The sequence below is a fragment of the Mustela lutreola genome, chromosome 6, assembly GCF_030435805.1.
Source record: "Mustela lutreola isolate mMusLut2 chromosome 6, mMusLut2.pri, whole genome shotgun sequence".
NCBI classification, from domain to species: Eukaryota; Metazoa; Chordata; class Mammalia; order Carnivora; family Mustelidae; genus Mustela; species Mustela lutreola.
The window spans coordinates 111,671,192-111,696,682 of NC_081295.1; the positions used below are offsets into that span (position 1 = coordinate 111,671,192).

The 25,491-nt window shown below is 36.1% G+C and overlaps 1 protein-coding gene across 4 annotated transcripts in view; it reads left to right on the forward strand.

Annotated features, from left to right (window-relative positions):
* ADGRB3 (adhesion G protein-coupled receptor B3) overlaps positions 1-25,491 on the forward strand; it is a 723,296-nt gene that overhangs the window by 327,528 nt on the left and 370,277 nt on the right. For all 4 annotated transcript variants that reach the window (XM_059178365.1, XM_059178363.1, XM_059178364.1 and 1 more), the window contains one exon: positions 22,168-22,362. In XM_059178365.1, coding sequence (XP_059034348.1) covers positions 22,168-22,362 — 195 coding nt within the window. The remainder of the gene's footprint in view (positions 1-22,167; positions 22,363-25,491) is intronic.

Below are 25,491 nucleotides of genomic sequence, written 5' to 3' on the forward strand. Positions count from 1 at the left end.
TTTGAAGAAGAAGGATGAATATTGTGGCCAAAGTGGGGCAAGATCTCCCTGGATTAAATAAACAGATCCCCCTGTGTCTGGTATACCTGGACAGTCACAGACAGCCTCTTCTTACCCCCATCCCTCCTCTCTGTCTCTCTGTCTGTCTGTCTGTCTCTGGTTCTCTCCCCCCTCTATTTTACACATATGCAGATACATGCTTACACATATATACATGCATACACATGCGCACACACACACACGCACCTACTCCTGAAGTGATGAATTGCGTAGAACAAACGGGATACATACTCTGTGTGTAGAGCGTTCGAAAGCAAAATTTGAACAAAGCATACCAATACCTTTTCCTAAATCCATCAGGCATATGTCATTCCTCCTTCCCTGGAGATGAGTGAGTGAGTGAGTGGGACTGAGAAAGGTCAAAGACATTGCTCTAGTAAAAGTCCTTCCTTATGAAGTCATTGTCCCTTAAAACCTCTTTTCTATTTTTCAAACCTTCATTTAACAAACAAGTAAATATGGAATTAGGAGCAGTAGCCTGGTCATCAAAAGGTTGATTTTGTGGTCAGGGATGTCAAAAAGCGTGAATCCTACTTTGAGGACTTTGTTTCTCTTATTTTCCTCTACTTCTATCGTTGGATTATTAAGTTAGAGAGACAAAGTTAGAGCTATCTTCCTTTAGGGGAAGCTTGAGGGAAGAGAGAGGGAAAGAGACCCAGAGGGACAAAGCAAAGAGAGACAGAGAATAGATGTGTTTTATTTTTTTTTTCTACATATTCCCTACCTTCCAGGTGAATTTTGCTCCGTTGCAACAAAACTCTTCACATGTTACAGTTTTTGGCCAATACCTCCTTGCATAAGTACCCAGCGCACTGCATAAAGAGTAGAATATTTTTAATTTTTTTATTTACTTAATTTTAATTTCAATATAATTAATATACAGTGTTATTTTAGCTTTAAGAGTAGTACTATATAGTGATTCAGGGAGGATAATACATTTTATTACTGCAGCTAATTTACAGGAAAGGAAGACAATAGCCACCATAGTTTTTGCTTACAACAGATATTTATTGAGCCAAAAAATATGAAAGTCTTGTTTTTTTCATAAGTAGTTAAGAAACAAAGAGCCCAATACTATGGTCCAGCCAGCCAGGAGAACTAGCGGATGATTTTTGTTTTCAAGTAGTCATTAATTAAGTGGAGCTAAGTGAGTCTGAGATAGGGGAGTTACTTGTTCTGCTAGCTTTTTGTAATACAGTATGGTTGGAACACAGCAGATGATAGTGAAAGCAGGGAGAAGAAGCTAAATCAGAAGTTTCTTAATCCTGGGTGAACATTATAATTGCATGGGAATTCTTAAAAACACCAGTGATGAGGTCACCTTAGGCCAATAAAATGGAATTGTTACCATAGTACACATTTAGTAAATGTAAGCTATTATCATTACTAATTACAACATTAATTCAGTATTCATAAACATATATATATAATTACATCGTCCTCTCTTGGAAGAACGTGGACACCCTCATTTTAAGTACTAATGGCATGGCACCGGACTTCTTTTTTGTTCTTGTTGCCAATTTTCAAAGTTGTCAGCATACTCACTCCCAGAGCTCAGATAGTCTTTGCAAAACTCAACAATGCCAAGGAGAAGCTTAAGAACATTATTTCCTTTTAAATGGACTGAAGCCTTTTACTTTTTATTCAGGATCAAATGTTGAAGTTTTAGGATCTGAGTTCAACCTCACAATTCCAGAGAATTTAGCATGTGGTCCTGAATAAAATTATGAGTTCACTAAGTGTTTAGCAAATGACAATAACTCACATTTATTGAATCCTGTCTACCATGAAGGAGCTGATGGGGGAGAAAAGGAAGTAAAATGTTAACTAAATTTTAATGTTCTAAGCAATTCATATGCCAAAGTTCACAGTTTAATATATTTCAAGAAGATAGTGAATATTTAGGCTTTACATCCCATATGGTCGCTCTTCTAACTATTCAATTCTGTTGTAGCACAAGAACAGCCATAAACAATGAGTAAACATGATGGTGTTCCAGTAAAACTTTACACAAAAACAAGCAATGGGCTGGATTTGTTCCCACAGGCTATATAGTTCACTAACTCTTGACCTAGATTACACATTTGTTAATGGTTTTTGTTTGTTTATTTTATCTTATTTTTTAAGATTTCAACTCTTTTAGAATTCTCTATCGAAGAATGGACCACAGTCATTTTAAATTACTTATCAAAGTGAAATCTAATATCTGGATAATTTGTGAATGGGATTATTTTATCAGTCACATCATCTGGCATATCTTCTAATTTTTATTAAATGCCAGACATTGTGTAAAACACATGTAGGGTTTTTAGACAATGTCAATGTCCACCAAAAGCATTTCTCCTTTTTTTTTTTTTTAAATCCAGATACAGTGAGGAGCTGATACTTCAATGCAGTTGAGAGTTGATCTGGGTTGAGGTGATTTGCATTTTAGTAAGACTACCTCTGCTTAGTCCTTCTTCTTCCACTGTGTGTCTTTTTTCTTTTTTTTTTTTTTTAAGATTTTCTTTCTTTCTTTCTTTCTTTCTTTCTTTCTTTCTTTCTTTCTTTCTTTCTTTTAAAGACTTATTTATTTGACAGAGATCACAAGTAGGCAGAGAGGCAGGCAGAGAGAGAAGAGGAAGCAGGCTCCCTGCTGAGCAGAGAACCCAATGCGGGGCTTGATCTCAGGACCCTGGGATCATGACCTGAGCCGAAGGCAGAGGCTTTAAACCACTGAACCACACAGGCTCCCCCACTGTGTGTCTTAAAGGCTTTGGATGGAGAGCCTATGTTTGCCTATTCCATCAGCACTGAGAAACTGTAGAAGATCCAGTTCTCTCCTTCAAGAGGTACCAACCAGCTCAATACTTGAGCTTTCTTTCCAAGCAACTTCAAAATTTTTTCCAAATGCATACTTACAAAGATGGAGAAAATTATACTCTGCATTTTAGAAGTTTTCATCCTAGCTTCTCAACTTCTTATGCATTTCAAAAACTTAGTAAAATATCTCGTGGAGAAAAAATTCCAGTAAGATTTTTAGGGACTCTCGAATTTCCAATACATTTTTCTAGTGCTAGGCAAATAAAGACATTAGTTTCTCTTTCTTCATTAGAGGTCTTCTTCCAGGGTTACACCTGCCCCTCACTTCTTGCCCAGATTTAGCAACACCTCTGCCATGACTAAAATTGTTGGTTACCTTAGAAAGGCTCCCCTTTTTCTGGAAATTTAGTTTATCTCATCCATAGCTATGTGATACTCTAGGGAGTATGGTTTTTGTAATTTATATGGATTTTTCTAGTTTTAGTGGCAAAATCATCAGCCTTAAAGGAATTACTGTACTAAACCAGTAAATTTTAATTGTATTATAAAAAAAGAAAAAATCTCTTAAATACATAGAATAGTATTTCCTAGGGAATTTTAAGGTAGTCCACTATATAGATACATAATGAAATACTTCTCAAGTTATACTTTACTTCATTTTTTTTAAACTGACAATATATTACTGATTATGTCTATAAGAACCCAAAAGAATTTAGGATTATCCCAGGTTACAGATTTAGTGTGACTTAGAGATGAAATGTTAGGGTTAGTTTTAGCAGTTGAAATTCACTGACTTGAAATTTATTCATCAGATGATTTAATAAAATATACTTTATAGTGAATTAGGCTAATGTCAAAAGAAAAAGAAATAAAAGGAAAGTGTATCTTATTATTCAATCTTTCACCTATCCATTCAACTACCCATTAACTTATTCTACAAATCCTACTGACCTTTATGTGCAACAGAATGCAGGGACCTAAAGATAGAACTTGAATGTGACACTCACAAATGCAAATAGAGTAGACAAGAAATGATATATAATTACACATTGTGGTATGCCGGAGGAAATTAACCAAATACCAACATAGGAAATAAAGTTTGGGGACTGCTTTAGATAAGAAAGTCAGAGAGGTCTCTGTGGAGAAATGACATTTAAAGCTGTGGCCTGAAAAATGAGATGGATCTGGACATTCAAAGAGTGAAAAGAATGAGTGTGTCAGAGAATAAGAATGCCTTCCATTTGAGGGAATAGCATTTGGAAAATCTTCGAAGTCTTTAAGTAAGTGAAAGATGATCTAGTTGCCAGAGGTATTGAGCAAGAAGAGAATGTCATGAGATGAAGTTAGAGAGCTATGTAGGAAAAAATAATTCTATGCCTTAAAGACCTTTGCTAAGAGTTCAAATTTTATTCTAAATGCAATGGGAATCCATTAATAGTAAAGAGCGATGTGACTCTATAATTAAAGAGGGTCATATGGTGTTCTATGGAGAATAGGCTATAGGGTAGCAGAACTGGAACCTGTCAAGCCTGCTGCAGTAATCCAGATGAGAGATGATGTTACCCTTCATTAAGGTTGAGTGAACACATTTGGCTGATGGGAATGTCATTTTCTGAAATGAGGAAGGCAGGACAATAAAGAACAGTGTGAAGCAGGTGTACTTAGGGGTTGCCAAAAGTTCTATTATACTGAGGCTTTAAATAAAGAACTTAGAGTGCAGCTAGTCAGTTTAGTTGTGATTTTTCTCCAGCACAGTTGAGCTGCTTGGATTCAGGTGCAGAGAAGGCATTTGGTGGAGCTAAAACGTTTTCCGAAGACCAGAAGTATCAACAAGCAGCACCTGGGAACTTGTTAGAAATGCAGAATCTGAAACCATGTCCCAGACCACCTTAATCAGAATCTGCATTTTGAAAAGCTCCCTCTGTGACTCATGTGTACATTAACGTTTGAGAAGCACAGGGATAAATTTTATCTAAGGTTGAATTTCTGGCAGAGGAATGCAAAGAAGTAAAATGGTAACCAATGTAAAAAAAATTAAAACATAAAGAAGGAAAAGTTTTGGTGGATGAATGCAAAGAAATTAAATGATTGCTAGCCAGTTTCCATACCACAGGATATACATCTGTTAGGTGATACCTAGTTTTCCTCTTCTGGGCACATGGGAGGATTGTGTTACTTCACTCCTTGAAGTTAGGTATACACGTGTGACTAGAACTGTCCAACTGGTTCTGTAAGGAAGTGGTCTTTGTCATGTTGGGGCTGAGAATGCTGTTGCCAATGCAAAATCTTTCAACCTCCATCACCCCAAACCCCTGAATGACTATGATGAATAGAGACTTCCTGATGACCTCATATATATATGAGTTACATATATATAGTGTGAGTGAGAAATGGATTTTTATTGTTTTTAGGCACTTATATTTTAAAATTGTTTATTATTACGGCATAATCTATCCCATTCTGATGGAAATTTAAGTAATGGAAATATAATTGAAAAAGCCATAGAGAAATACTGGGTTACTTAATGCTCTGTCTCCCATTTAGGTGGTTCCTGAAAATTTGGGTCCCAGTCTGTGACTATTTTATACAGCTTTGAACTCAAGGAATAGGCTCTAATTCTATCTCCTAGGTCAGAATATTAATAAGAGCTTCAGACTGATTTGATGTTAAGAAAGGAAATCTTAGCTAACTATGTCCCTTGCTCAGGAATTGTACTTTTGACTAATTCTAGCCTCTCTGAAATTAAAGCTAATTCCAGTGTGTGTGTGTGTGGTGTGTGTGTGTGTGTGTGTGTGTGTGTGTGTGTGTGTGTGTGTTTCCTTTTAGGTAAATTTACTATATTCTCATAAATTTATAGGTTTTACAGGGAGATAGTGTATAGTGCATAGTGTATAGCTAACTGACTTTTCTTCATCAGTTTTCTTCATGACTCAGTTTATTCTTTTAACAATAAACTGGAATCCTCAAGTTTATGGTATCCTGTCTCTCACTTCAGGAATTCCTGGGGCAAGAACCAGGGTACCAAATACCCATGGCCAAGGGTTCTTTTTCCTGGGTTCTGTGCAAAACATACATAATTCCTGCAGGAGGTTTCTGGACTAAATCTTTCCATCAATTTGTCTCCAGACAAGAATTGTCTTTTCAAATTTGAACCTCGAGCCCTAGAACAGCTCTAACATGAATGCAAGGTTTTTTTATATCAGATATAGGGAAAATTAAGAACCATTAATAGAGTAGAACAAAGGGTATGCTTTCTTTTCTATATGGGATGATCTCTTTCCTAGAGACACCAGATAGATCTGTAAATAATTTAATACCATCATCTAATGAATGACTTTGGTCTTAGATAACTGATAGTTATAACCTGAAGCAAAAATATGTACTTAGATTATTATTTTATGAAAAGAAGTTCTTGTATAATTATCTTTTAATTGAAGTCACTTAGAGCTGTGAGAACCTTTAAAATACCTTACAGATGGACTGTAGGAGTTGATGCTGAAAATAATATATAAATATATGATGTTTAAAGTGTGTCATTTGCACAAAATGACTACGATAAACCTTTTTTTAGGATTCACACAATAGAGACAACTGTGGCTGGCAGTAGGAGGCATAGAGTGAAAAGAATAAGGTTATTTCAGAAACACACCTACTCTTTAAACCATGACCCTCACCATATCTGTCTATATAAAGAACAAGAAGGCTTAATCCAGAACTATAAAAAGCAACTATTTTTAGAATTCAGTTTTTTTTTTCTTTTCACTGTCGATCTTGTCAACAGTATTAAATGTGAATGACACAGAAACTTTTAAGACTTGCCCTTTGGAACAAAGATGGTTACAGAGTGCTGCCATTGAGCAGACTAAATTACTGATAATTATAATTTTTAAAGGAAATACCAAAATTATAAACCTGAAGTACTTCAGTGACTAAATTTAAAAAATTAGAAAATACAGCCCCGGGAAATAGAATCCTTGATATATCCATGGGAATTTTTCCCTCCACTTGAATAAACTACTTACAAAGTCTTTTATAGAGCCACCTGGGTGGCTCAGTCGGTTAAGCATCTGCCTTCAGCTCAGGTCATGATCTCACGGTCCTGGGATCGAGCCCACTTTGGGCTCCTTGCTCAGTAGGGAGCCTGCCTCTCCCTTTCCCTACTGCTCGTGCTCTCTCTTGTTCACTCTCTCTCAAATAAATAAAATTTAAAAAAAAAAAGAAAGAAAGAAAGAAAGAAAGAAAGAAAGAAAGAAAGAAAGAAAGAAAGAAAAAGTCTTCTACAGATATTGGTAAATGGCTTTAGGAACATTTACGCACTCAATTCCAAATAATGACTATTACTCAAATAATTGGCAGTACCTTAACAACCTGGGAAATTGCTTCCAGTCTCTTCTTTCTTGTTTTCTTTTTTCATATGAAAAAAGATTTAGTATCTCTTTAAAACAAACATGATTAAGAATGATTTTTAAATATCTAAGCATTTTGACAGTTTCTAGCAGTTAAGCATGTAGTGGTTAAGAGCAGGAACTCCAAAATCTACTACTTGAACTTAAATCTTAGTGCAATTCCAGAGGTAAACAATCCTGGGGAATGCAGTTCAACACACTAAGTTGATACTCTCATCTGTAAAATATGAATAATTATGGCACCTCCAACAGTTGTTTTAAAAATCAAATGAGATCATTCATATAAAAATTTTATCCCATACTTGCCAGTTAATAAGCTCTCAATAACTCCTTTATCATAGTTTCAATTTTTGTTTTTGTTCTAAAAGGTAGCAGTTATAGAACTATAACTATAGTTGTTTAAAATTTCTGAAATCATTTTCCTTTTTATATAATTTCATATCTTTTAAAAGGCAGTTGTGTCAGGGGGGGGATGTACAATTTCCCCATTATTATATATTTCATTGTTTTGAATCATCATGGACTGCTATATTTTTACCTTGTCAGCTAGTGAGGTTGATAGCTAGAGAAGGGAAAAATCCTTCTGTAGCTTCAGTTTAATTTAGTACCCTTTGAGCAGGTACCTTTGTGTGCAGACAGACAGTAAGATATAAATTACAGGGGACACATAGTTGAATAAGAAAGTGCAAGCCCTTTAGGAGTTTATGATCTAGTACAATAGATAAGATAAGAACACAAACACTATAATAATGTAAGATAGAGCAAGATTACTTCTTTGAGGCTTGAATCCAGAGATCATATCATGATTGCAGTTATCTGAGAAGAATTCAGGAAAGAGGAAGAAAAGATAACAATTTAACAAGTATATTTGGAGGGAACACTTAAAGTTTCAGAAGAGCCTAAGTCAGGGAGCAAAGGCAGGATCCATGGACTTTCTTTGGGAGATGGTGAGTAGTTCAGTATGGTTGGTATTAGGATCCTATAACAATAGTGGAACAGTGGGACAGACCAAGCTAACACTTCACAGATCATACTGACTTTTGTATCAACTACAACAAGATATATTTGCAAATATTGCATTGCAGCGTGGCTCAAAAGAAAGATAGGGAGATTTTTAGATACAAGAAATTTGGAAGAAAAAGAAAGCCTAACTCGAGCTATAGGTGAGAGTTGATGATTCAGCAACCTATGAGAGTTTCAGATTATGTGTGAGTTCTAGGTACTGGAGCCTAAGATTCTAAAACCCTTTTGGAGATACTGACCAGAGCCCCCACACAATGAGCAGTGAGGGGGGTCTTAGCCCCCTAGCCCCTATTCCCCTGCAGTGAGCTGGCACTCTTTTTTTTTTTTTTCAGTGTTCCAAGATTCGTTATTTATGCACTACACCCAGTGCTCTCTTTAATACCTACCAGTAGATTCACCTAACTCCCCACCAACTCCCCTCCAAAACCCTCAGTTTGTTTCTCAGAGTCCACAGTCTCTCATGGTTCATTTCCCCTTCCAATATCCCCCAATTCATTTTTCCTTTCCTTCTCCTAATGTCCTCCATGTTATTCTTTATGCTCCACAAGTATGTGAAGCCGTATGATAATTGAATCTCTCTGCTTGACTTATTTCATTCAGCATAATCTCCTCCAGTCCCATCCATGTTGATACAAAAGTTGAGTATTAATCCTTTCTGATAAAGGCATAATTCTCCATAGTATATATGGACCACATCTTCTTTATCCATTCGTCTTTTGAAGGGCATCTTGGCTCTTTCCACAGTTTGGTGACTGTGGCCATTGCTGCTATGAACATTGGAGTCCAGATGGCTCTTCTTTTCACTACACCTGTATCTTTGGAGTAAAGACTCAGTAGTACAATTGTAGGGTCATAGGGAAGCTCTATTTTTAATTCCTTAAGGAATCTCTGCACTGTTTTCCAAAGTGGCTGCACTGACTTGCATTCCTACCAATAGTTTAAGAGGGTTCCCCTTTCTCCATATCCTCTCCAACACTTGTTGTTTACTGTCTTGTTGATTTTGGCCATTCTGACTAATACAAGGTGGTATCTCAATGTGGTTTTTGATTTGAATCTCCCTGATGGCTAATGATGATGAACATTTTTTCATGTGTCTGTTGGCCATTTGTATGTCTTCTTTGGAGAAGTGTCTGTTCATGTCTTCTGCCCATTTTTTTGACATGATTATCTGCTTTTTGAGTGTTGAGTTTGAGGAGTTCTTTACAGATCTTGGATATCAGCCCTTTGTCTGTAGTGTCATTTGCAAATATCTTCTCCCATTCTGGGGGTTGTCTCTTTGTTTTGATGACTATTTCCTTTGCTGTGCAGAAGCTTTTGATCTTGATGAAGTCCCCAAAGTTCATTTTCTCTTTTGTTTCCTTTGCCTTTGGAGACATATCTTGAAAGAAGTTGCTGTGGCTGATGTTGAAGAGGTTACTGCCTATGTTCTCCTCTAGGAGTCTGATGGATTCCTGTCTCACATTGAGGTCTTTTATCCATTTCAAGTTTATCTATGTGTATGGTGTAAGAAAATGGTCAAGTTTCATTCTTCCACACATAGTTGTCCAATTTTCCCAGCACCATTATTGGAGAGACTGTCATTTTTCCACTGTATATTTTTTCCTGTTTGTTGAAGATTATTTGATCAAAGAGTTGTGGGTCCATATCTGGGTTCTCTACTCGGTTCCACTGGTCTATGTGTCCGTTTTTGTGCCAGTACTGCTGTCTTGGTGATCACACCTTTGTAATAAAGCTTGAAATCAGGCAACATGATGCCCCCAGTTTTGTTTTGTTTCATTTTGTTTTGTTTTGTTTTCCAACATATCCATAGTAATGGGGGGTCTCTTCTGGTTCCATACAAATTTTAGGATTGTTTGTTCCAGCACTTTGAGAAATGCCGGTGGAATTTTGATTGGGATGGCATTGAAAGTATATATTGCTCTAGGCAGTATAGACATTTAACAATGTTTATTCTTCCAATCCATGAGCATGGAATGCTTCTCCATCTTTTTGTGTCTTCTTCAATTTCTTTCATGAGTGTTCTGTAGTTCCTCGAGTACAGATCCTTTACCTCTTTGGTTAGGTTTATTCCTGGGTACCTGTTGTGGTGAGGTACTGAAGACCTAGACCAGCATGCATCTCTTTCCTATAGGTAAGAAGGACAGATGTGAGAAACAATACATAGCTAAGATTCAGAGGGCTTAGAAATTGAATATGGGAAAATAAGGGCTAACTGTCACTGAATATCTTTTATCTAAATATCCTCAGCTTTGTATTAATCCTTCACAACAAACATATAATGACATTTGTTTCTTTTCACAGACAAATCAGAAAATCCTAGGGGAATGACAATTTGTCCAGTGGCCTATGTGGTAAATAGTAGAACCACAATTTAAATCCAGGTTTTGTGACTCCAGTGGTTCCTTAAACTTAATATACTAATAAGATTTCCAGAGACAATGCTTAGTAGGTAATTGTTGAGTTTAATTTGCAATTTAAAGAATTGTGGGTTTTAGATCAGATTTCATACTTCTGATTTTGATTTTGAAGAGAAACAGAAAGAAGACAGTAGTTGAAGGGAAAGTAGCAGTATTTAAATAAGATACACTGTGTCAGGCTGTATTTTTATGAGAGGGAAAGATTGAGGAGGATTCGGTGGGATTCAAAATCATAGACCTAACCATAGACTTCAATCATAAAATCACAGAGATAAAAACAAGACAGGTGAAGTGGAAGTAAAGGACAATTTGAAATGGAGAACAGGTAAGGTGAGCAAACCCAATCTGAATTCTATTTCTTCATCCAGAAAAGAGAAAAAACAGTCCATGAGATAAACAGGGATTGGTCATTCTAGAAATAGCAAAAGTGTAGGCTTAAGGTAAGGAGAGAAACTCCCATAGTCTACTTGTGTTGTAGAAGGAAGATCAAGAACCTGGAATTGTTTTTCAACTAAACATGTTCTGGATGGCTATCTGTCTCAACTGAACACTCTTTATACCCTTTATAAATGCCACCAACAGTCTATACTCATGTGTACAAATACTACAAGATATTTGTTCTGGGTGCTTTTCAATGACAGTGCCGGGAAGGATACTAATTAGTGCCAATTGTGAAAGCTGGTGGTGTGATGGGGCACCTGTCTGCAAAGGGCTGGGCTGAGAACAACTCATTTCACAGAAGCCTGCTAAGCAGCTGTCAGATGGCAATGACGTTAATTTACTACCGACTCGGGCTGCATTTGATGCTGACCCAGGCATGAAAGACTGCTTTTTTCTAGCTCTGATTAGTTGAGCCATCCACTGCCTTCTGTACAATTTTTATTGCAAATAGAATACATGACTGACTGTTTTATTCTGCAAGATTTAAGTCAGTGTTATGTTTTTGTTTGAGGGGAAGGATACGTTAGATCTGTGCAGGTAAAATCCCTCATGTTCTAGATGGAGGTAGGGGTTCCCAAAATAATGGAGCTGTTCTGAAGTAGTTTGATGATGTTTACCTTGGCAGCTGTTACTTACATTCTATTTCTAATGGAGAACATTCAAGTCCTCTGAAGCTCTGAGTATCACAGCTGTGATCTGTACGGCCAGCACAAAACTGAAGACTGAGTTTTATGACTTTTTTTTTTAGGTTGACCCTATCAGTCTCATTTCTCTTTGCGACTTTCCTCACACTGTATCTACTGGACAGGACACTTTTCAGGCCAGAAGCTACACTGTCTCTTTAAGTCAGAAAGTTTCTTTATTTCATGCAGTTTGATACCAATGTTTTCTATGTTTTCTAAGTTGATAAACACGCTAGCACAGCTTTCAAGTGTGCCTTACTTAATCCTATGACCTAATATAAACATAGAAGGACATTGGCATATTCATTCATTTATTTATTCAACATACTAGAAAGTTCTCTAGGTGCAGGGAATGTAACAGAAAAAAAAAAAAAAAGTCTTTCTCACAAGGCTTATATTCTAATGGAAGAGGCCAGAAAACATATAAGCCAAGAGACAGATACACAATTGTTAGTAAGGCTGAGCACAATGAAGAAGGGTAAATTGATTGAGAATGACAAGGAGACCATTTTGTGTAGGGAGTCAGGTAAGACCTCTCTGAGGAAATGACAAAAAACAAACGAACAAACAAAAACTTGTGGATTTCTGTGGGAAGACTCTTCCAGAACAAAGGAAATGCTAGTTCAAGGGCCCTGAAGTGGACATGCACTTAATGTACAATGAATGAAGAGATAGGTGTTGAAAGTCTCCAAGAAATAAATCATCTCTGTCTGATGACGCAAGCTTTCCGGTATGCAGTAGCTGTACTCACTCTGTTATGCTTGTATGAGCTCATCTGAAGTTAAAAAGAAAAGAAAAGAAAAAGATTAAAAAGAAATTTTAACTCTATAGGCATATTTTTTCTAATCTTACAAGAGACATGGTAAACTGAGTCTCTGATGGGTCCAATGACATAAATAATAATTTGAAACATTTAAATTTTTTTTTTTTTAATTTATTGACAGACAAAGATCACAAGTAGGCAGAGAGGCAGGCAGAGAGAGAGGAAGGAAAGCAGGCTCCTCTGTGGAGCAGGGAGCCCAATGCGGGGCTCGATCCCAGGACCCTGGGATCATGACCTGAGCCGAAAGCAGAGGCTTTAACCCACTGAGCCACCCAGGCGCCCCATAATTTGAAACATTTAAATAAAAATCTAGACAGCTATGGCTCCAAAGCCCTTTCCACTGTATTACATTACAAAGGTATAATTAGGACATCATAACTGAAATGCACTCTAACAAACTTTTACTCTACTGCATTCTAAGGCTGTGGCATGGAACCTACCCTCAAGATTCAGAAAGACTATTGGCACAGAAAGACATACAGGCAAACATACTTCAGTGTGATAGCATGATGTGTGTAAGATAAGAGAGCACAAGGAATGAACCCATTAACTCTGTTTAAATATTTAGGAGAACCAGGAATAAATATGAGTGGTATATAAACATGGGCTAATGTGAGGGAGGAGGGTGAACGATTCAGTGCACAAACATGAAGTTATGGAACACATGACCTGAACAGAAAATTGCAAATAGTTATCAATAGCAGAACTGGAGTTCAACTTGGTAGTACATATCTTCTTTGCAAACCAGCTGCCTTTTACTCTGAGGGTCAGTCCTTTCCGATCGCCCAGTATCATGATTAAATATGTTAATGATATTCCACAGCAAGGTCCATTGAAATTTTAGATATGCAAAGGCTAGATCATTATGCCGTCCAATCCTTGGGGCTTTAGTCAGTGGTCAGTCACTGCCACTGAGGACAGAGGAGGAGAATAATGAAAGAATAAAATAAGAAGAAATAAAATGTCTAAATCTGTTATTTTTTTTTTTTAGCATAACATAATGGAAATACAGTTTATCTCTGAAGAAGTTTATTTTATCAAAATATTTTTAGAGAGAGTTTTAGAGGCTAAAGAAAAGTAACATCTGAAGTGCCAAGATAATTTGTAACATTTTTTTCAACTAATTCATAACTTTTGGATTAGTTCAGATTGATTGCATACTTTAAAGGATTTGTTGTCATATTTCTTAATGGGAAATTGATAATTACAGTTATTATACATTAACCTTTCTATTTCAATAATTTCTGGTGTGTTAGTTCTTTCTTATTTCATACCCTTTTGAAAATTTAATCTTATCACAACTTTACTAGTGGAATGATATTGACCTTTTAGTAAACAAATAAAAATATAATGGATCATTGCTATCTCCTTACCTTTTCTTACTTTGCTGTTATACCGCATTGTTAAGTGTTGTTCTTCCCTTGAAATGTGAGATAAGCAAATATGACAATTGGTGGCAGATTTCTCTGGCCATCAAACTAATTTAAGCTTTGCATCTTAATTGTTCATTCTGCTGCTGAAGATATCACAAATTTTGGGGGTTATTTTGTTTTATTGTTATTGTTTATTTATTTTTTAAGTAAAGCTAATGTAACCTAGCTTTTATTTGAAGATGTCATAGTACATCTCTAAAACTTAGAGCATTTTCTTAAGCTAAAATTTTCATAACTTTTTTTTGCTGTTATATAAAGATGTGTTTATTTTAAAAGGTAAGACAAAAATTACTAAGCTCACTTTATTAAATAAAAATGGATCTTGTTTTAATTCCAGTATAGTTAATGTACAGTGTTATGTTAGTTTCAGGTGCACCATATAGTGATTCGATAATTCTATGATTGCTTAGTGCTCCTCATGATAAGTGTACTCTCAATAGCCTTCACCTATTTCACCTATCCCTTACCTACCTCCCATCTGATAACCATCAATTTTTTTCTGTATAGCTAAGAGTCTGTTTTTCAGTTTGTCTCTTTTTTATTAGTTTTGCTTCTTAAATTCCATGTATGAGTAAAATCATACAGTATTTGCCTATTTCTGACTGCTTTATTTCATTTAGCATTTTACTCCCTAGATCTATCCATGTTGTTGCTAATGGCAAGTAATATTGCATTATATAAATATACCACATCTTTATCCATTCATCTATCAACAGATACTTGGGATGCATCCGTAATTTGGTTATTGAAAATCATGTTGCAATAAGCATAAAGTTGCATATACCCTTTTGAATTAGTGTCTTCATAGACTTTGGGCAGATACCCAGTAGTGCAATTACTGAACCATGGGGTATTTCTATTTTATTTTATTGTTTTTTCAGGGTTTTGTTTGTTTGTTTGTTTTTATTTTTGTTTTTTTGAGAGAGAGAGAGAAAGGGAGAGCACGAGTGGGAGAGGCAGCGAGAAAGGGAGATAAAAATCTCAAACAGACTTCTTACTGAGTGTGGAACCCAATACAGGGCTCAATCTCAGGACCCTGAGATCAGGACCTGAGCTGAAGCTGAGTTGGATGATTAACCAACTGAACCAGCCAGGTGCCCATGGTATTTCTATTTTAAATTTTTTCAGGAAACTCCATACTGTTTGCCACAGTGGCTACGCCAGTTTGCATCTGTGTTCCTTTTTCTCCACATCCTCATCAATACTTACTGTTTCTTGTGTTTTTTATTTTAGCCATTCTGACAGGTGTGAAGTGATATCTCAGTATGGTTTTAATTTACATTTCCCTGATGATGAGTGATGTCAGCATCTTTTCTATTAACCATCTCAATGTCTTCAATATCTGTTCATGTCTTCAGCCCATTTTTAATTGGATTATTTGTATTTTTTTGCTGTTGAGTTGTATATATTTTTTATATAACTGGATACTTGGATACTAACCCTTTATCAGACATGTCATTTGCAAATATCTTCTCCCATTCACTTGGTTGCATTTTAGTTTTGTTGATTGTTTCTTATGGTGTGTAGAAGCTTTTTATTTTGGTATCATCCCAATAATTTATTTTTACTTTTGTTTCCCTTATTTCAAGAGCTGTATCTAGGAAAAGTTTGCTACATTCAATGTCAGAGAAATTACTGCCTTTGTCTCTTCTAGGATATTTATGGTTTCAGGTCCTACATTTAGGCCTTCCATCCATTTTGAGTTTATATTTGTGTGTGATGAAAGATAGTATCCCATTTTCATTCTTTTGCATGTAGCTGTCCAGTTTTCCCAACACCCTTTGTTGAAGAGGCTGTCTTTTCCTCAGTGCATATTCTTGCCTCCTTTGTCAAAGAATAATTGACCATATAATCATGGGTTTATTTCTGGGCTCTCTATTCAGTTACATTGATCTATGTGCCTATTTTTTTGTTGGTACCAAACTGTTTTGATTACTATAGCTTTGTAGTATATCTTGAAATCTGCGATTGTGGTTTTGTTCCTCTTTTTCAAGATTGCTTTGGATATCTTATGTGGTTCCATACAAATTTTAGGATTATTCATTCTAGTCTCTGAAAAAATGCTGTTGGTATGTTGATAGGGGGTGCATTAAAGCTATAGATTGCTTGGGGCACCTGGATGGCTTAGTCGGTTAAGTGTCTATCTTCAGCTCAGGTCATGGTTCCAGGGTCCTGGAATAGAGTTCCCACATCAGGCTCCCTGCTCAGCCAGGAGCTTGCTTCTCCCTCTGCCTGCTACTCCCCATGCTTGTGCTCTCTCTCATGCTCTCTCTGTGTCAAATAAATAAAAATCTTAAAAAAAAAAAAAAAGCTATAGATTGCTTTAGATAGTACAGGTATTTTAACAATATTTGCCCTTCCAATCCATGAGGATGAAATATCTTTCCATTTGTGTCATGTTTAATTTATTTCATCAGAGTTTTATGGTTTTCAAAGTACAGGTCTTTCACCTCCACGGTTCAGTTTATTTCTAGATATATTATTATTTGAGGTGTAATTATAAATGAGGCTGTTTTCTTAATTTCTCTTTCTGCTACTTCATTACTAGTATATAGAAATTCAATGAATTTCTGTACATTTATTATGTATCCCATGACCTCACTGAATTAATGTCAGTTTTAGTCATTTTTTGATGGAGTCTTTAGGGTTTTCTATATACAATGTCATGTCATCTGCAAATAGGGAAAGTTTTACTTCTTTCTTACCAATCTGGCCTTTTATTTCTATTGTGTTGCTTGATTGCTATGGCAAAGATTTCTAGTATTATGTTCAATAAAAGTGGTGAGGATGGACAGTTTTGTCTTGTTCTTTACCTTAGAGAAAAAGCTCTCAGCTTTTCACTATTGAGTATGATGTTAGCTGTGAATTTTTCAAATATGGCCTTTATTATGTTGAGGTATGTTCACTTCAACCTTTTTTGTTGAGGGTTTTTTGTCATGATTGAATGTTATACTTTTGTCAGATGCTTTTTCTGTATCCATTGAAATGAGCATGTGGTTTATATACTTTCTCTTATTGATGTGATGTATCATGTTGGTTGATTTGTGAATATTGAGGCATGAACACATCCCTGAAATAAATCCCACTTGATCATGGTGAATGACTCTTTTTAATGTATTGTCAGATTTGGTTAGCTAATGCTTTGTTGAAGATTTTTGTGTCTATCCTCATCAGAGATATTGGCCTTTAGTTCTCTTTTTTATGCAGTGTCTTTTTTGTGTGGCTTTGGTATGGGAATAATCCTGGCCTGATAGAATGAATTTGAAAGTTTTCCTTCCTTTTTCATTTTTTGGAATAGTTTGAGAAGAATAGGTGTTAACTCCTCTTTAAATGCTTGGTAACATCACCTGAGAAGTCATCTGGTCTTGGACTTTTGTTGGTTGGGAGTTCTTTTTTTTTTTAATTACTGATTCAATTTCATTGCTGGCAATTGGTCTGTTCAAGTTTTCTATTTCTTTCTGATTCAGTTTTGGGAGTTTATATATTTCTATTTCTTTCTTTGTTTTGTTTTTAAAGATTTTATTTATTTATTGGACAGACAGAGATCACAAGTAGGCAGAGAGGCAGGCAGAAAGAGAGGAGGAAGCAGGATCCCCACTGAGCAGAGAGCTCAATGCGGGGCTACATTATGACCTGAGCCAAAGGCAGAAGCTTTTAACCCATTGAGCCACCCTGGCACCCCTCTATTTCTTTCTGATTCAGTTTTGGGAGTTTATATATTTCTATTAATTTATCTATTTCTGTTACATTGTCTGTTTTTTGATATATGGTTTTATAATATTCTCTTATAATTCTTTGCATTTCCGTGGAGTCATTTTTTTATTTCTCCTCTTTCATTTCTGTTTTTGTTCATTTCAGTCCTCTCCTCCCCTCCCCTTTTTTTGTGAGTCTAGTTAAAGTTATAAGTTCTGGGGCACCTGGGTGGCTCAGTGGGTTAAAGCCTCTGCCTTCTGCTCAGTCATGATCCCAGGGTCCTGGGATCAAGCCCCACATCAGGCTCTCTGCTCGGCAGGGGGCCTGCTTCCCTTCCTCTCTCTCTGCCTGCCTCTCTGCCTGCTTGTGATCTGTCTTTCAAATAAATAAATAAAATATTTAAAAAAAACAACTTTAAAGTTATAAGTTCTGTTGATCTTTTCAAGAACTGGCTCCTGGTTTCATTGATCTGTTCAATTGGTTTTTGTTTGTTTGTTTGTTTAATTTCTATTTCATTTATTTCTGCTTTGATATTTATTATTTCCTCTCTTTGAGTTTTGTTTTTCTTTTTCTAGTTCTCTTCGGTGTAAGATTAGGTTGTGTATTTGAGACTTTTCTTTCTTCCTTGAGGTATACATGTATTGCTATACACATCTCTTTTAGAACAGATTTTGCTGCATCCCAAAGATTTTAGACAATTGTGTTTTCATTTTCATTTGTCTCCATCTGTTTTTCATTTCCTCTTTGCTTTCTTGGTTGACCCATTCATTCTTGAGTAACATATTATTTAACCTCCATGCATTTGTATTCTTTGCAGATGTTTCTTATGGTTTATTTCTGGTATCATAGCATTATGGTCAGAAAAGATGCATGGTATGACTTCAACTTCACAGTTTTTGAATTTGTTGAACTTTGTTTTGTGGCCTAATATGTGTCTTTTGGAGAATGTTTCATGTGTATTTGAAAAGAATGTGTATTCTGCTGTTTTAGGATGGAATATTCTGAATATTAGAATGATCAGATGTCACTGTTTACTTGTTGATTTTCCGTGTGGAACATCTGCCCCCTGATGTAAGAGGGTGTTAAAGTCCCCTACTTTTATTATATTACTATCAATTACTTCCTTTATATGTTTTTAGCTTCTTTATGTATTTGGGTGCTCCCATGGTGAGTGCACAATATTTGCAATTTGTTATATCTTCTTGTTGGATTGTTTCCTTTATAATTATATAGTGTTCCTTTTTTTTCTCTTGTTACAGTCTTTGTTTTAACGTCTATTTTGTCTGATACAAGTATTGCTATCTAGCTTTCTTTTCACTGCCATTTGCATGAAAAATGTTTTTTCATTCCTTCACATTCAATCTGCATGTGTCTTTAGGTCTGAAATGAATCTCTTATTGGCAACATATACATGGATCTTTTTTTTTTTTATCCATTCCATCACCCCTTGTCTTTTGATTTGAGTGTTAAGTCCATTTGCATTCAAAGTGATTATTAATGGTTATGTTCTTAGTGCCATTTTCTTACCTGTCTATGGTTGTTATTTTAGTTCTCTGTTCTTTTATTCTCTTGCTCTCTTCTTTTACAGTTTGATGGCTTTTTTTAATGATATCCTTGGGTTCCTTTCTCTTTTTCATTTTTACATATCTATTACTGGTTTTTAATTTGTGGTTACCATGATGTTTGTATATAACATGTTCTCCATATAACAGTCTCTGTTAAGTTTCTGTTAACTTAAGTGAACCCATTCTTTACCTCTCTCCCTCCCACATTTTAGGTATATGATGTCATACTTTACATCCTTTTATTTTGTGACTCCTTTGACTGATTTTTATAGATATATTTATTTTTACTGCTTTTCTGTTTCTTACTTTTCTTATTCTTGCTTATGATTTTTCCTTTCTACTCAGAGTCCCAGTTAACATTTCTTATAGGGTTAGTTTCATGGTCATGAATTTCTTTAGCTTTTGTTTGTCTTTGAAATTCTTGATCTCTTCTATCCTGAATCACAGCCTTACTGGATAGTGTATTCTTGGCTGCTGTTTTTTGTTTGTTTGGTTTTGTTAGTCTTGTTTTTTCCTTTCAGCACTGATTATATCATTCCATTCCCTTCTGACCGGCTGAAAAGTCAACTTAGAGCCTTATGATATTTCCCTTGTATGTAACTTTTCTCTTGTATGTAACTTTTCTTTTCTCTTGCTACTTTTAAAATTCTCTCTTTATCATTAATGTTTGCCCTTTTAATTATTATGTGTCTTGGCATTGACTTTCTTGAGTTGATTTTGTGGGGGCTCTCTGTGCTTTCTGGATCTAGATTTCTGTTTCCTTCCCCAGATTTGGTAAGTTTTTGCTATTATTTCTTCAAATAAATTTTTCTGCTCCCTTTTTCTCTCTCTTTTTTCCTCCTAGAACTCCTGTAATGTGAAAATTATTATGCTTCATTGTGTTGCTGAATTCCCTAAGTCCTTTTTCACTTTTTAGTATTTTTTTCTCTTTCCTGAGTCTGATTGCTTTCCATTGCTCTCTCCTATAAGTCATTGATCTGTTCTTCTGCTTCCTCTGGTCTACTATTTATTCCACTTTGTCATTTTTTTTATTTCATTTATAAAGTTCTTCATCAAAAACTGGTTCTTTTTTATGTTTTCTATTTGCTTGTTGAGTATCACTAAGATTCTCTACTCTTTTATCAAACCACATGAGTATCTTTATGACCATTACTTTAAATTCTCTATAAGCATATTACTTATCTCCATTTCATTTAAGTCTCTTGCTTTGCTTTTGTCCTGTTGCTTTATGGGGAACATATACCTCTGTCTCCTCATTTTGCCTAACTCTCTGTGTCTGTTTCTATGTGTTAGAAAAGTTAACTATTACTTCTCTTAAATGTAATGGCCTTATGTAGAAGAAGTCCTATAGTGCCCTGCATTGCAATGTATCCTGTTCACTAGAACCTGGAGCTTCAGGGATATTTCCTATGTGTATGCGCCCTGCTATTGTGGCTGAGCCACTTTTGCTTCAGTCCCATCATCTGCAATGGTTCTGTTGCCTGTTGGTTCTTGTATTGTTAGTGAGCCAGTCTGGGGCTGCCTTGGGGTTAAGTGACTCAGACCAGGCACTTGCCAGAGAAGCAGTAGCACTGAACTGCAAGAGAATGTGGGTGTGGGGCATGTGGTGCCAGAAATATCCATGCTAGTGGGAAGGAACCTGCAGCTTATAGTGACCAAGGGAGGCTCATTGGATGGGTGCATCTACAAGTGTTCAGCTAGAATGCCTGTGTCAGCAAGGTTTGTGTGGTTCTACTATGGGAGAGACCTTGGAGGGAAGGCCTGGCAAGACGAGAATGCATGTCTATGGTGCACTGTTAGCAAGCTGGGTAATGAGCATTGGCCTGGAGCTCTTTCCTGGAGGAGGGTGTATGTTTAGATGGGGCAAGGGAGGGAGATGGAGCCTGTCCTTTGTTCCTAGAGAAATCTATCCCTCCAGCATAAGATCTGGGATTAGTATACAAATTTTTCTTTCTCGCATATATCCCAGGCATTTTTCAAACTGCTGCTTCTATGCTGAATCTCCATGGCACTTTTTGTTGACTCATCATCTGTTTAAGGATAGGAACTCAATTTCTTCTCACCCTCTTGGCTCTTCTGCTTATTTAAAGTTCCAGGTTTTAATGCTGATTGTAAGAACTCAAAAAATGTGACTCCTCTAGTTTTCAAAGCCAGATGTTGTGGGGATGCCTCTTCCCTGTGTGTACTCCCTGGTGTGACTATCTTATTTCTCCCTTCTTTGACTGAAGCTCTCCCCCTCCCTCTCACCAATAGTCCCACATCTCTACCCTTCTTTTCCTCTTTGATGTGGCCTCTTCTCTACATTTAACTGTGGATAGTTTGTTTTGGGAGTCTCTGGGTCATTTTCTCAGTTATTTACACTGATGTGGGTGTTAGCTAGTTGTATTCAAGTGACAAGGTGAGCTTAGGGTACTCCTACTCCACCATCTTTCCTGGAAGTTAGAAAAATAGGTATTTTGAAATGTTTATAATCTCCTGTCTCTGATCACATCTTGCTGAATTATCTCACTTGTTTGTCACCTGCAAAAGTATTTTTAAAAATTTTTATTTCAATTAAAAACCCAAAGTTTTGCCAATATGTTCAACTGTGTGTTCTGAGTACTAAAAAGGACAAGTCTGTCATGCTTGCCAAAGTGTATATACTCATTAGTGTTTGTGTGCTGGATGTTAATCCATCTGAGTGTGAAATACACAAAATTTACAGTTTTTCAATGCTATTTTAAAGTTGACTCTGCAATTTTAAATAATTTTTTTGATAAAAATATGTAGATTAATAGTAATGAAGATTCTGATGTTTGTTCTGTTCTTTTGACCATGACAGATCAAAGAACACCTTGCTAAGGGTCAACGGACGTTGGCAGGTGATGGAATGTCCCAGGTGACCAAGACACTGTTGGATTTAACTCAGAGGAAAAATTTCTATGCAGGTGATCTTCTGATGTCTGTGGAAATTCTCAGAAATGTGACAGACACATTTAAAAGGGCAAGTTACATCCCTGCATCTGATGGTGTCCAGGTAAGAGACAGTCCCCTGAATGAAAAGATTAGTGAACATGCATTCAGGTTTTGGCCCTGAGAGGTCAGTGCTGCAGCCCTTTGGAGACGTTCTGGCCTAGAGGGAAAGAGCACTTACTCCTACAGGGGACATATTCGGGTTGTGCTTAGTGTGAGCTCTGGAAATGACCTCAATTCTCTTAGTCATTGTACACCTCAGTGTTTTCAACCATAAAATGCTCATAATACACCTCAAGGAGCTACTGAATGAGAATGTGTGTAAAGTGTTTTGAGCCCTCAGATAAAAGGCTCTATAGCCAACTCAAGGTTGTATCATGGATATTTTATTCCCACATTTAATATCACCATCTTGCCATAAGAGACTATTAAAAGCACATTAAGCATAATGAAAGTACATTAACTATAACATGCAAAGAAGATATAGTTTAAGTTTTGTTGGGGTTTTGCTTTCAGAAAGGGGAAGGCCATTTTTAATTTTGTGGAACCCTTGCCTGAAAATATTGGACAAATAGAGAATTGTTCTGGATAGGAAAATAAGAAATTCAATAACTCCTCACAGCGAGTTTTTCTTGTCATGGAAGACTTCTAGAGCAACATCGTTTATTTCCATAATAAAGTTTAAGTACTCACCCAATTTCAGTATTGCCTTTGCCATTAAAGCAAAGCATGTTGAATGGCAAACAAAGCAAATTTAATGCAACTCCTGTTTGCATTTCAGATTAACTCCTTTTGTGCTGTAGGCTAAAATGTACTCCTGCCAAGAATGCTGACTTGATTTCTGCATTTCCAGTATAATGCTCTTTCTGTATCTCCCCATAAAGTTCATTAAAATAAGGTTTTGGCAAAACTCCCAGATCAGGTAGTTTTCTTTCTGCCTACTATTCATTTGGGAGTTTTATTTGTGTTTCACTTGGAGAATGCAGAGGGGTTTTTTTGTTATGTTTTGTTTTGTTTGTTTTGTTTTGTTTTGTTTTAATCAGCTATTGAAAGAGGAAAAGAAGACTTTTTGAAATCATGGAATTGTTCATAAATAATATCGATGCCCTGATTTTTATAGAGGTACATATGTTACTTAAATTATATGCAAATATTGCTGAAAGTAACTGAAATGGGAATTATTGATGCTGCATTTTATATTATATCACCAGTGCCCAAGAATACAGTTTTAATTGTAAAAATATGGGGCATGGATCGTTACTGTCATTTGAGCATTTCAAGAATTCTTTTTTACAAAGAATGAAATGGTTTTCTGATTTTAAAAACATGATAAAGTAAGCCAAGCTGATATTTTCCTGGTAGTTCTGAAATACTTCTATCCATTAGAATTTACATTAAAAAAATAACATCTGAACTGCCTGATGCAAAATACAAGTTGTAATTTCAAAAAACCTCAGATACTGATGTTCACAGTTGAAACATCAGGTAGAATGATTAAATAATCTCTAGGCCCTCCTTTAACCCTCAAGAGTGTAGAACTTTAAGATTTTTAGATGCTGAAACTGAAAAAATTAAGATGACCAGGTTTTTGATTGAGTTACATATTTTGATTTAGTTACTTATTAGAGTGCATTGGCTCAAGGAGCGATTAGTTTAACCAAAGGTTTAGTCATGGGCACATTAGCTGGTATGACTTAAATAAAGCAGTTTTGCTGATTATTTTGTTGTTATTTTGGCATAGTCAGAAATTTCCGTCCCACTCTCTTATTAATCCTCCACACTATACAAAATTCTCAGCATGCTGGTGTTCTAGTCATCCCTTCACAAACAGGAGCTGAATTTTTCTACTTCATTTTCTTTACTGGTGTCTTTTCAGGCCCCTGGAATGTCCTTGTCTTTTGGAATTCCTTCCTCTTCCATCTCTGTCAAAATCATTAACCTGGATCTAGCAAGATTTCTGAATGCCAGACCAGCAAGCCCCAAACTCCATCTGAAAATGATCTTTCTCTTTTCTGAAATCCCTGACAACTTTGCACTTCTTTTATTCTACTTTCCACCAGTTTATAGAAACATTTTATATACATTTTATCATCTTTGCTTGCTTATAAACTCTAATTTATAACCTTACTCAACATCACCTGTACCTTACTTAAACTTCAGTCCTCTATTTCCAAAGGCTCCGGGCATTTTTGTTTGGCTGGCACCTCAGGATTAATATGGCATAAACGAAGCTTATTTTGAATTGCAAGTTTTCTTGCATATCATACTTCTCTTTGTAGAACTAGTAGCCCTTAGGCTGGAATTATAATGTTATCTTGACTTTTCCTTCTTTTCCTTTATGGCTACAATTGTATCTTTTCTATCCATTATTTCCTCTTTTTTCCCATTGCTGTTATCCTAATTAAGCCTTTAATTGCCTCAGCCTACATTATTTCCAAGGCTTCTTTCCTTTAATCCTCCCTCAGAGCTTTACTTACATCTCTATTCATCTTGTACATCATAGTCCTAGTGGTTATCCTAGAACAGCTCTGATTTTGTCACTTCTTAGATCAGAAACCTTCACTGGAACTCCAAGTCTCCTTGAATGACAACTCAAAGTCTTCATGTTGTTTTCTAGTACACTCCACAGTATGTAGGTTACCTATCTTTACAGCTAAAAATGAGTTACTCCTCCTCTTCACAGATTTATGTCAAATGAATTACTTCCCCCTTAAAAAAATTATATTAGAGGGAGAGGAGGGGAAGAGGGAGAGAATATTTCAAGCAGATTCTCTGCTGAACACAGAGTCTGACATGGAGCTAACTCTAACCACCCATGAGATCATGGCCTGAGCCAAAACCAAGATTCAGGTGCTTAACTCACTGAGCCATCCAGCTGCCCCACCAGGTTCTGCTTCTTGAGTGCACTCTATATTCTTAGCTCTTGGTTTCTGCCTCCTCTGTGCTCTTAGACTGGCTTGATTTCTCCCAGTCTCCTGAGGTAATTTCTTGGTACTCTGGGCCTCCGAATTCTAATGGTACTTTCTCTCCTGTATCTCTTTATATGTCATATTATTAACACTAATCAGAATCCTTGAAAAAGAAGACATTTTCCTGATCCATCTTTGGATCCCAACCAAGCTCTAGGATATCCTCCTCCTCAAATAAGATTTAGTGTGGAACCTTAACCCAAAATTGGTAATTACATAGGTAC